The sequence below is a fragment of the Myxine glutinosa genome, chromosome 2 (assembly GCF_964187855.1).
Source record: "Myxine glutinosa chromosome 2, kmMyxGlut1.1, whole genome shotgun sequence".
NCBI classification, from domain to species: domain Eukaryota; kingdom Metazoa; phylum Chordata; class Myxini; order Myxiniformes; family Myxinidae; genus Myxine; species Myxine glutinosa.
In genome coordinates, this window is record NC_136262.1 from 221034633 (window position 1) to 221047606 (window position 12974).

At 40.4% G+C, this 12974-nt stretch overlaps 1 protein-coding gene across 1 annotated transcript in view; it reads right to left on the minus strand.

Annotated features, from left to right (window-relative positions):
• The window catches only part of LOC137422161 (putative E3 ubiquitin-protein ligase HERC1), a 443323-nt gene that overhangs the window by 136296 nt on the left and 294053 nt on the right, over positions 1-12974 (minus strand). The window contains 2 exon segments of the mRNA XM_078772274.1: positions 682-809; positions 1744-1949. Coding sequence (XP_078628400.1) covers positions 682-809; positions 1744-1949 — 334 coding nt within the window.

Here is a 12974-nt window from a genome sequence, read left to right on the forward strand (position 1 = left end):
TGAATGAATGAATGATCGTTTTAAGGCCATTTTCCCCGCTAGAGCGGGGGTTAGTCTTGCGGGCCCCATGACAATCATGGTTCCCTGTTTGAGGCAGTGTTTTTATGGCCGGATGCCCTTCCTGACGCCAACCCTTGGTCGCCTCTTACGATGCGCAGGGATACAGTGTACCTATTCTAAATTGGGGTACACACCGTGGTCATTCATCCCAGCAAGCTGGTACTCAATTTGCCGACCTCGGAAGGATGACAGGCTGAGTCAACCCCTCTGGCGTTAATTCAGCGATCGACCGGGATTCGAACCCAGGATCCTAGGATCCCAAGCTGGCACCATAACCGCTAAGCCAACACCTCTTTCTAATAGAAGTGCTAAAAAGGAAAAGTCATTGTCGAAGAGAAATGAACTTGAACTCCAAGGAAAGCTTTGCCAGGTGCTTTCTGAGTAATTACCATAATTATTCCACAATAATAAGAAACATTATTACCAAGACAATCATGGGAAAGAAGGTTATACCAGTCTACCATGTCAACCTTTCATCACTACAGTCAACATTTTGGAAAGATAACATGCTGGCCAGGTTTCAAGAATAACAGGTGCTGCACCCCTGCGAGTGTTCAGCATCCAGCAATGGGGAAGGGCGGGGGAGTGGGGCTGAGGGGGAGGGAGGCTGGTGAACCTTACTGCCTGTGGAGAACGAAGGTTCGCTCCAACATCGACTGGTTTTTGGCCACACTCCATATCCGCACGGTGCCGTCATTTCCACTCGTGGCCAAAAGAGCCTTCTCGTTGCTCCAGGCGCAGCTGGTTACCTAGTCGAAGTAAAAGCACGCTAATTGATGAGGTGAGGCATGGAAAGCAAAGGAAAATAAATGGGAATGTGCATGAAACACACACCAATAAGTAGAAAGGAAGCCACATAAAACAGAAGCGGTGCAAAGGTCACAGACAATTTACTCTGTAGCTATGGCAATGTGAACCAGAATTGAATGCCAAAGGCAGCTTTAGTCTCGGGACTGTTTGTAAGCAATTTTATCCATTGAAATACAAGGCAAGGGCTATTTCTTTTTACAACCCAAAGCACAACCATTGCACGACCACCTGGCTGCAATCACAACTCTTCCATTCCAAACAGCTGCACGGAGCCATGAAGGGTGTAGAGTTTGACTAATGTAAACAAAAATCAGTACCACACATACAGCAATTGCAGTTTAAAAAAAGGTTCTTTAGTCTGTTTGTATAATTTTTCATTTCAGGTTTTTAGTTGAAAGTTCGTTTTAAAAGTTATTATGCATGAGCAATAGGTATCATAGCAGATAAAAATATCTTATAATTTCAAGAAGGAACAATTTGACTTGTGTATTCAAAACTTGGAGCATCGCATAGTCATAGCTAATGGCTTCAATTAGAATCTTCATTGTCGGCTGAGGGAGGTGTATGAAAAAAATCCTGAGATACTACCATTAAATATTTAGCCAGAAAAGGTGCAAGAAAAATGAAGACATGATTTTCACGGGTTGGTCTGTTGGGTGTTCTTATCTGAGCTCATGATGGTGAAATTCCAGGTTCCAACGTAACACACTATGTGTCAACTTATTCACCATACTAACGTCCCTCTCCTGTGTATGAGGTGTCGGCTCCTTCCTGAGTCTTGTGTCACTATTAAAATAATAATTTTGAAAGGCTGTGTAATGTGACAATGGCAGCATGTTGCAAGTCTTATATGATTTTCCTTTTTTAACTCACCCTATTTTGATGGCCTTCAAGTTTTATTTGCAGGCAGCGACGGAGGTCCCCAGTGATATCAGCATCGGTTTGAGGCCTGGGTTGGCCATCACGATCATGTGCTGCCAGGGTGCACAGCAGCTGCTGACAAGCCCATTGTCGGTGTTGTGACGAGAGTTGCATTGACAGGCAACAGGCGGCCAATGCATTGGCCAACTCCAAGGGTCCTATGGTCAAGACAAGCCATCATGTTTAACGGTTTCTGCTGGATTCAGTCTTGGATTCAGCTCAACATAAAGCATCTCCAATGTCTTAAATGGAAATACATTAACGATGTCTGTCACAATAACAAAAAGCTAACAGGCTAGCTCAGAGGGTGCACACATGCATATGGTGTCTGAGTTTGATTCTCAACCTGACTGCAGTATAAACTGTCACAGAGGTGCTATGCAGGCAGGGTATTGCATCAATGAGTACACCATCTCTGGTATGGATAATAATAATAATAATAATAATAATAATAATACCAAGCACAGATACATTTGAAGTACACCGCCCCCATGCCAAATTAATAAATAACATCCTCCAGCACGCGGTATTGCCAGGGAACCTTCGGCACCTGGTGATGCCGCCATGCAGCACAGAAACAGTATTTGGAGGGAGAGGTGTACAATAATTGATTGATTAATTGTATAATTAAAATGAATAAAATAATTATAAAATAATTAATTTCTTTATCAATTGGCTCATAGCATACCTAAACCACCAGTGTTTCATCCTATGCTGCAACTTTTTGAAAATTAACTAAATAAATAAATAAATAATCCAAAAGATTAAATAATTAATCAATTAATTGATTAGCAGTAAATCAAAATGATCCTTTATAGCCAAATCACTTGGTCACTGTGGTGTCCAAATATCAGCTTTCGAGCTCAAAAGGTGCCTGAGATATTGGCCAGATGAGAAGGAAAATAAATAAGTGATACATAATGAAAATAAATAAATAATAATGGTAAGATAATTAATTTATTCATCAATTGGCTAATAGCATAGCATGCCTAAACCACCATTGCTTCATCCGAATCTGTAACTTTTTGAAAATTAATCATGTAATTAATCCAATAATTAAATAATTAATGAATAAATAAAAAATACCCTTTAACGCCTAATCACTTGGCCATTGTCATCTCCAAATATAAACTTCGAGCTCAAAAGGTTCCTGAGATAATTCAAAGATGAGAAAGAAAAGAAACAAGTACTTAATAAATTGGTAATAGATAAGTAAATAATCAATTAATCAAAAAATAAAAAAATACAATTTTTGTCAAATAGTGTGGTATGAAGTGTAATCCCGTGCGATTTGCGTGCTAAAATTGATTTTTTTGCATTGTTGGATTAATTCGAGGTCAAAATATTGAAAAATAATGGGGTTCAAATTTTCCGACCCCCGGACCCCGTTTTATGGGGTGTTTTGTTTCCAGTGACCCCCGGGACTGACCATGCGACTTTCTCCCCTAACAACTGAGAGATTTTATCGATCTCGGGGTCGTTAGAGAGGTTTTCGATGACGCTAAATCCATTTATGATACTTTTGAAGCGACCGGAAGTGGCGATCCCAGATTTCCGTTCACCAAAGATGCTAAGGTCAAGGTCATTTCAATTGTAGCAATAAACTTAGGCATGTAATACCTCTTTTTTATGGTTTTCAGGCACAGGAAGACGTTTGGTGCAGTTATTTTTGCGATCTAGATGCCCCGTCGCGAGATAAGGACAAAAAAATATTGGTAAAATGCTCAAGGCTTTTTTTTGTTTGTTTTTCAGAAAGAAGGCTGACAGAGACTAGTACAAAACCATCTAGAGGTCATGTCTGAGAAGAACAGCGTGTGCATCATCTGCAATGAGGGAGCTACATCAAAGAAGAGACTGATAAATAATCCTGATATGATTGGCGAACTTATTTATTGTGCTAACGAGCGACTGTCTTTGGGTCAGGGTGATATTAAGCGACTTACAGATCGGTTAGCTAGCTTAGGTGAATCTGAACGGAAATCAGTATGGTATCATAGCGAATGTCGAAAACCCATCGTCAACACAAGCATGATTGAACGGCTAAGGGTGAAACGAGTCCGGTTTGATTCTCCTGCATGCCCTGCGCGTGGGCCTGGACGACCTTCCAGTGTGGCTGACTCTACCCGACCTAAAAGAACAAAAACCATCCCGAAGGAAAAGGTGTGTCTGTTCTCGTCATGTAGCTTTTGTTCTAATAACATATCAGAACCTCTCCATCGTGTTTACTCTGACAAGATGGGTGAAAACTTCCTCGAGATAAAGCTCAAGACTCAGGATGACCGCATCAGAACTTGCGTGTCCGAGTTAGAAGACGCTGGGGATGCCTCTGCTCTTGAAAAATACTATCATAGGAAATGTTTACGATACGTGCAGCGCACTTTAACGCGAAAAGATCGTAGTAATACCCAGCTTATTGGCTCTCTATGTGATGAACAGTTGCTTCTCTCCGTCCAAAATACTCTTACTGCGGACAATCTTACTCTGAACATGGCTGAAGTGAATGGTGCATATTTGTCCATTTTGAAGAGGTATAATGTAGAGATCAATCAGACAACCAACTACCGCAAGCATTTGAAAAAGCTCATTACTGAACGGCTTCCGAATATCCAGTTCGTCCAATCACTATGCAAAAATGAACCCGACAACCTCGTTCTTTCACTGGCGGTTAGGAAGGCCATGCAACTGAGGTCTGCACAGCTGGATAACGACGACACAGTTGGCAACTTGAAGAACATGGCAAACATTCTAAGGGAAGAGATAATGCAGCATCGAAGCTGGTCGTTCAGGGGAATGTTTGAAGACTTTGAGAATCCTCCACTTCTCCAGTTCTTCCTCAATCATCTCCTATTTGGCCGTCATGTTCTCAAAGTTTCTGAAATGCGCAATGCACAAGTGGACAAAACTGTTGATGTTGCTTGCCAGTTTCTCATCCAGAATACTCGAACGGATCGCCAGGTAAAGCATCAGCCAAAACAAAACGAAATCTTTCAGCAAACTGCCCAGACGCCCCTCTCAATAGGCTTGCTGCTCACCATTCATTCCAGAGTTCGTGACAAAAACCTCATCAATAACCTATCAGAAGTTTACATTGGGAGCGACTACCAGAGGCTCCTTGATCTCGAAAAGCGCATAGAGCAAGGCGTTCTTCAGCGAATGAAGGAGGCTGGTGGATTTTGTCTGCCTGATTTCATCAATAAGGGATTGAACATCTGGTTCGCTGTTGATAACATCGACCTCTTAGAAGACACACCGACTGTTCTCGGTCGCGATCGCGAGTAAGATCTCGGTCGCGCATTCACCCTCACTCTCGACAGCGCACTCTGTACTCATGCACCCGTCCGTTACACACCTTTCTCGCGCATCCTCTTGCGCACACTCTCCCGTTACACCCTCCGTAACACTCACCACAGGTGTGCATTCTCCCGTTACATCCCTTGTAACACTCCCCACGATGCCGTTGGAATGTGGACAGAACACATTCCATGGCACAGTGATCGTGATCAACCAGCGAGCAGAAGATGGCGAGCCCATCAACCAACCACTTGTCATCCCAGAGAAACTTCTCGCACCGGCACCACTCGCGTTCGAAGTCAAGTACCTGCAAGAGCCAATCATTAAACCTAAACCAATTCGATTTGAGGTCTACCATCTAGAAAAGCGGAGGAGTAAGATTTCCAAAGACTTCACTCACACCTGGGCGCTTGCCAACTACTACGGTACTGATGACAGAGGTGGTGAAAAGCTAAATGACCAACGTGTGGAGAATATAGAGCAGCAAGAGACTGAAGAACTGCAAGGTCAGACCGCAGGTCAAAACCCCAGATATTCCGACGATCCTATTCTTTCAGTGACAAAACGAATCCTTAAAGGTAAGGAGTTAGCAAAGGAAGAAGTTATGCCAACATGGGGTGCTACTAAATCTCTTCTGTTATCACGCTCCTGTCAGAGTTTGAGCTCGACTAACACAGAAGTGATCGCTCCGCTATTCAAGACTTCTGCAACGGATTACTCGACCCTCTATACTGTTCTGATGTTGACTCAGGGCATATCTGCTTTTGTGGTTGGTCCTGAGAGAAGAACCCTCATAACGCTCGATCTTGATCTTTACAGCCGCGCCCTCAAGATTCAGCAGTCAGTGAATAACACCAACTGGATTCTCCGAGCGGGCGTTCTGCATACTGCGTTTGCTGCCCTGCACGCTCTTGGCAAAACAATCGACGGAAGTGGCATTGACACGTGTGCGATTGAAAGCGGCACATACACTTCTGCAGGTCTTCGTGGGGTCTATGGTGGCAAGGCATACAAGTGAGGAGTTGAGTACCACATCACGACTAGCCTGGCAATCATGATGATGAAGTTTGACGCCATTTTCTCTGATCATCCACCTGAACCACTTCGTGACCAATGCGTTGCTCTCAAGAAAGCTCTCCACGACCGTAGCCAAGACATGGTTGATATCTACAACGACATCCGGTCCTCGTACTCAGAAAATCCCCATGAGAAAGAAGATGACAACATCGGCGAGCTCGCTCAATTTCTCAACCAGTACCTCGAGCAAGTGGAAAGTCTTTTGCATCTCATAGGTGCCTGCCGTTCAGCTGACTGGGAAGGTTACTTGGCTGCCTCACCGACCAGGCCCTGGAGCAAGAGATCAAAGGGTTGAAGCATCTATTGAACAAAATGGATGGACTGTAAAGAAAGGTCTATATGTTCCGGTGGGATGTCTCAACCTCCCTGCCCCAAAAGCTGTGATTGAGCTTACGAAATGTAAATGTAAATCAAGCTGCAAAGGCAGATGCAGTTGTTGGAAGAACGGTCTTCCATGCACTCCTCTATGTAAATGTTATGTCGATAACTGTGTAAATTTGGTCAGAAATGATATACATAGCGAAGACGTTGACGAATAATCCGTCCAGTAGTTTAGTTTGCATGATTCTCGGATGTGTTATCTTGAGAATTTAGAGGAATTGTGTTACATTTCTTAACTACTTGTGTCGATAATTGTGTACATTTGGTAAGAAATGATATAGTTAGCGAAGATTTTGACGAATAATCCGTCCAGTAATTTTAGTTTAAAAGCTATTTAATTATCAAAATTATCTTGCATGATTCTCGGATGTGTTATCTTGAGAATTTAGAGGAATTGTGTTACATTATTACATACTTGTGTAAACAAAAACATTTTGTGACATTAAACAAGCTAAACACACATAGTTCTGTACTTATATCATTTGTAAGACTTTTGCTATTTCGGTAAATATTTTCTAAATTTGACTAAGAATGGCTTTAAAACGTAGATTTATTTGTGACTGGCCAGTCTGATCGCAAAAATAACTGCTTCAGCCGTCTTCTCGTGCATGAAAACCCTCAGAGAGTGGTACTATATGACCAGGTTTTATCGCTACCTTCGAAATGACCTTGACCTTGGCATGGAACCTAACCGGAAGTCGGGGATCGCCACTTCCGGTCGCTTCGAAAGTATCATAAATGGATTTAGCGTCATCGAAAACCTCTCTAACGACCCCGAGATCGATAAAATCTCTCAGTTGTTAGGGGAGAAAGTCGCATGGTCAGTCCCGGGGGTCACTGGAAACAAAATACCCCTTAAAAGGGGGTCCAGGGGTCGGAAAATTTGAACCCCATTATTTTCGAATAAATTGACCTAAAATCAATCCAACAAAGCAAAAAAATCAATTTTAGCACGCAAATCGCATGGGAGCTGTTTTTCATGACACCTCATACCACACTAAAACCACGTGCTCACTATTGTGGCCAAATTTCAGCTTCCTAGCTCAAAGGATGGCTGAGATATCACTTGGACAAACAAACAAACAAACAAACAAACAAACCAAACAAGAAGACTTCATGCAGAGCACGATACTTGCCAAATCCACCCCTCCCCAAAATGAAAAGTTGCCATAGATACATCAAATTGTCCATTTCATTAAGATTATAATTGACGATCTTAATCAAAGTTCGGGTCAATCGGATTAAAATTCATGATTTTTCAGATGAAAAACGGATGATATTAGAAGTTTGACCTTGAGTCGACCTTTGACATTTTAACCGCAAAAATAGTTGGTTTCCCAATTCAGTGATGCACTATGTAATTACTGTTTAATTTTCAGGTTAATAAGATGAAAAGCGCTGATTTTTCAGATGAAATTTGATAAATTTAGAAGTTTGACCTCGAGAAGACCTTTGGCCTTAAAATAGAGGGTTTCCCAATTCAGTGAGGCACTGCAAATGCTGTTAAATTTTCAAGTCAATCAGATGAAAATTAATGATTTTTCAGATGAAAATTGATGATTTTGGAGGTTTGACCTTGAGTTGACTTTTGACCTCAAACATAGTTGGTTTTCCTATTTAGTGACAATATGCAAATGCTGTTCAATTTTCAAGTCAAATGGATGTAAAATGGCGCTTTTAGAAATTTGACCTCCAGATGACCTTTGACCTCCAAATCAATAGGCTTCTCAATTATGACGACCTCTACAACTTGGTGAAGTGTAATCTGGGCATGTAATTTTCCCACATGTGTCAATTGGTTATTTTCAATCCTGTTAATTCATTCATTCATTCTATTGGTCTTCTACTGGTCCTCCATTGACACACTGATTTTTTTGGGGTATTTTCTCCTGGTCCAGTATTTCACTTTCAAGCCTGGTGTTGCCTTAGTGGTTAGGGTGGCAGCTTGGGATCCGAGGATCCTGGGTTTGAATCCCGGTCGATCGCTGAATTAATGCCAGTGGGGTTGACTCAGCCTGTGATCCTTCTGAGGTCGGCAAATTGAGTATCAGCTTGCTGGTAATTCTCTGTGTGTCGCAAGAGGCGACTAACAGGGTTGGTGGCAGGAAGGGCATCCGGCCGTAAAACATTGCTTCGAAAAGGGGACCAAAGTGCCACAAAAAGGCTCAACCCCTGCTCTGTGGAAAAAAATGGCCTCTAAAGGCGGTTCCAGTATTTCACTTTCCTTATTGAAACCAGTGCATCCTACTGGCCCAATTACATATGGGATTTTATGGAATATGAATAATATAATGCATTGTGATGTTTGAAATAAAGATGACATAAATTAAAAGAAACACCTTCAATCCCACAAACACATATTCAATCTATTGCAAAAAATATCTCCACTCGAACGAGAAACAAAACATTGTGATATCTGCCAAAATGACTTGAAGAAACAGTTAAAAGAAACACCTTCAATCACGCAAACACAAAAATAACTAGAACGGCACTCAGTAGAGAGCATACCTCCGCCTGGTTGGCCATATCACTAAATGGTGAAGAATCACTTAAAAAATTATACTCGCTGGATCCGGATCCGGATCTGCACAAAAATAGAAGATTCTTCCTTGTCACACACACACACACACAACCTGTCCAACAAGTTTCGTCCAAATCCATATATAATTTTTAAAGATATCCTGCTATGTATCGTTTTTGGCCCTATCTCCCAATGGTGAAGAATCACTTAAAACATTAAATAATTCTCATATCCGAATCCACATTCAGATCTTCAACAAAATCGAATCTATTTGACCTTGTCAGACACCCAACCGGTCCACCAGGTTTCGTCCAAATCCGTCCACAACTTTTTGAGATATCCTGCTATGTATCGTTTTTGGCCCGATCTCCAAATGGTGAAGAATCATTTTAAAAATTCTAGTAGCCGGATCCGAATCCAGATCTTCACCAAAATCTAATCATTTCGTCCTTGTGACATACGCTACATCTCTGCCAAATTTCGTCCGAATCCGTCCACAACTTATTGAGATATTTTGTTCACAAACAAACAAACAAACGGACAAAAAGACAGGGGTCAAACCATAACCTCCATCCACCTTTGGTGGCGGAGGTAATAATCGGCTTGTTCTTGTCACCGAACCAACTCATCCACCTAGGTTAGTCATACCTCATCCATAACTTTTTTAATATCATGCTATTATATCGCTTTTCACCCGATCCCTCAATGGTGAAGAATAACTTAAAAATTAATTGACTCTCGTATCCGAATCCATATTCAGATCTTCACCAACATTGAATCGATTTGGTCTTGTCAAATTCCCGATCTGTCCACAACGTTTCGTCCAAATCCGTCCATAACTTTTTGAGATATCCTGCTATCAGTTTTAGCCCTATCACTCAATGGTGACGAATCACTTATAAAATCCTAATAGCCGGATCCGGATCTTCACCAAATTTGAATCAAGCCTTCCTTGTCACATACGCTACATCTCTGCCAAATTTCGTCCGAATTTGTCCACAACTTTTTGAGATATCTTGGTTACAGACAGACAAGCAAACAGACAGGGGTGAAAACATAACCTCCATCCACCTTTGGTGGCGGAGGTAATGAAGAGGAGATACGTGATTACTCGATTGAAAACACTGATGAAGCAAAGGACATAAAATAAGAACTTTTCAGTTTAAAGAACCAGAACTAACATCAATCGCTGAGGCAATTGATATGGTTAAACCAGCTATTGAAACTCTGAGAGAAAGAACACACTGAGATAAATCAATAGTTTTACATTTTATATCAGAGTAAAATTGAATATGGTAAGGGCAGATGGTGAAGAAACACCCGAAACGAGAACAAGCCCTCACTTTATCACATCATTCCAAGATTTCATAGTTTGTGATGTTTAAGATGAACTTCAGAGATATGAACTATATGTTGATGATAACGTGTCAGGTAGTGGATTTAATATTAGAAAAATCTTTTTTTGGGATATACACATAAGGAAATCAGACCCTTTTAATGCTTCTTCTTATATTGATTTACCAAGAGAGATAAAGCTTAAAAAAGCAGTTTCTAATATTCAAAGAAAAGATAAATAAATGTTCTGTTTATGTTAATAATAATGTATATGGATTAGCGGATATATACAAAGTTCAGATATTAAAATTTTTAAATAACTATAATAATGATGAAACATACATTGATCTTCTGTGCTAGGATGAAACACACCTTGGTTCTCCAGATTATAGGTAAGAAAAAAAGCTCACATTATGCTTGAATCAAACATTTATCAATATTAATTAGTTCTGAACGAGCCAATATAACTAATAAATTGTATCCCTGTAAGCGGTCTCAACTTTTTTCACACGAAGGAAAGATTGAACCAACATTCAAAATACTGCAGGGAACATAAATCAGCGGTAATTAGTATGCCAAGAGGCTGTTCAGACGTAGCATTCAAAGATGGAAATAAGACAATAAAGCATCCATTTGTGATAAATGCTGATTTCGAAAGTATCCTTGAAACGATATATCCAGTTTCTCCAAATCCAAATCAATCATACACAAATAAATATCCAAAATAGACTCCTCGTGGTTTCTGTTATAAGATCAAATCCTCTATTCGTGATGAATAATACGTGATAATTCATTTGTGATGAATTTGTAATGTTAGATCTCTATAGAGAAGATGCTCCCCAAGAGTTTGGTAAACACCTTGAAAGAGATTGTATGCGATGAACTAATACAATGTGAAAAAATATCAATAGCATTAACATAGGAAGAATTTTTTTTTTTTAGGGAAAACAATAACTGTCATATTTGTGAGGAGGAAATTAGTGAAGGTCCAAAGGTACGAAATCACTGCCATCTCACTGGGGAATATAGATGTACAGCTCATAAAATTTGTAATTTTGAATTTAAACTTCGCTCTTTCATTCCAGGCTTTCTTTAGAAAAATGCTCATTATTACACGCATCTTTTGATAAAGGAATTGAGTAAAACCTGTGGACACATTTCAGCAATTGCTCAAACAGACCAGAAATATTCATTTACAAAAACAATTTACATATCTATAAAAGCAATTCATACACGTAAAAACAACAGAATGTCAAAAAAGCCCATATTAGATTTCTTGATACATTTAAGTTTTCCAATTATCCAATCTTATTTCTCAAATCAGGAAGAAGTTGATCTCTTACAATAAAAGGGTGTATGTATATCCCAATGATTATATGAACTCATTTGAGAGGTTCAAAGAAACCCAGCTCCCCTCTAAAGAATGTTGTAAAATGAATTAAATAAAAGCCATTTAACTAATAAAGAATATACACCTAAGCAGAAAATGTTTGAAAGATATTTGATAGAAAAAAATCTTGGAGAATACTGTATCATGATTTGTATCTTGACTCATCTTTTTATTAGCTGATGTATTTGAGGCTTTTAGAGCAGTCTGTCAAAATAAGCAATCATATGGACTAGAGTGCTATGCTAAAGATGACTAAACAACCGTTGGAATTAATCAGTGATGTAGATATGCTTTTAATGATAGAGTAAGCTAAAAGAGGTGGAATATCACAAATCTGTTCAAAGAGAGATGCTAAAGCAAACACATATCTTCCTAACTATGATGCCACAAAATAAAGTTCTTGCTTCATGTATTATGATGCCAACAATCTTTATGGATGGGCAATGTCTCAATCTCTTCCTTATGGTGAATTTAGATGGGTTGAAGAGGATCAATAGTGAATGCTTCAATAATAGTTTGTAATTCTTCTCAAAAGGATTTTTTTATACATCAGCTAAGGCTCGTAATACTGACACACACACACACACACACACACACACACACACACACACACACACACACACACACACACACACACACACACACACACACACACACACACACACACACACTGAGCTTGGGGAAGTGCCATCAGTACCATCACTTCCCGGGATCCTCTGGGTACCAGCGACGCCATAACAATGGAGCCGCCTTTCTCACCGTACTCAGCAGGGCATTTCCTCAAGAGGAATTTCCATAGATGCCAACCGATGGGGATTGCCCGTGCTCTATCCTTTTCAAGCAAGGAAGGAGCTTGTACCATTTTTAAAGTCTTTGGTATGACTTGAACCGGTCCAAGCCGGATGTGTGTTTTTTAGGAGACACCATCTCCTTACTGGATTGGCTGTTGGCCCCCTACTGGAGCTCATCCACCCTTTAGCAAGTGTTGTTTTTGGTCCTGGAACGGTGTCATAGTCACCCTTCCCACTAGCAAAACCAGTGAGGGGTGTCGGTTTAGTCGCCGACAAACCAACAATGTGGCAGGTAGTTACTAGTGGCACTGGGTTACGCGTTACTCGTGGCAGTCCCAAAAGACTGACATGACCAGAACTATATTTGACAAAGCAAAGGTTGGATTTTATTTTGAGG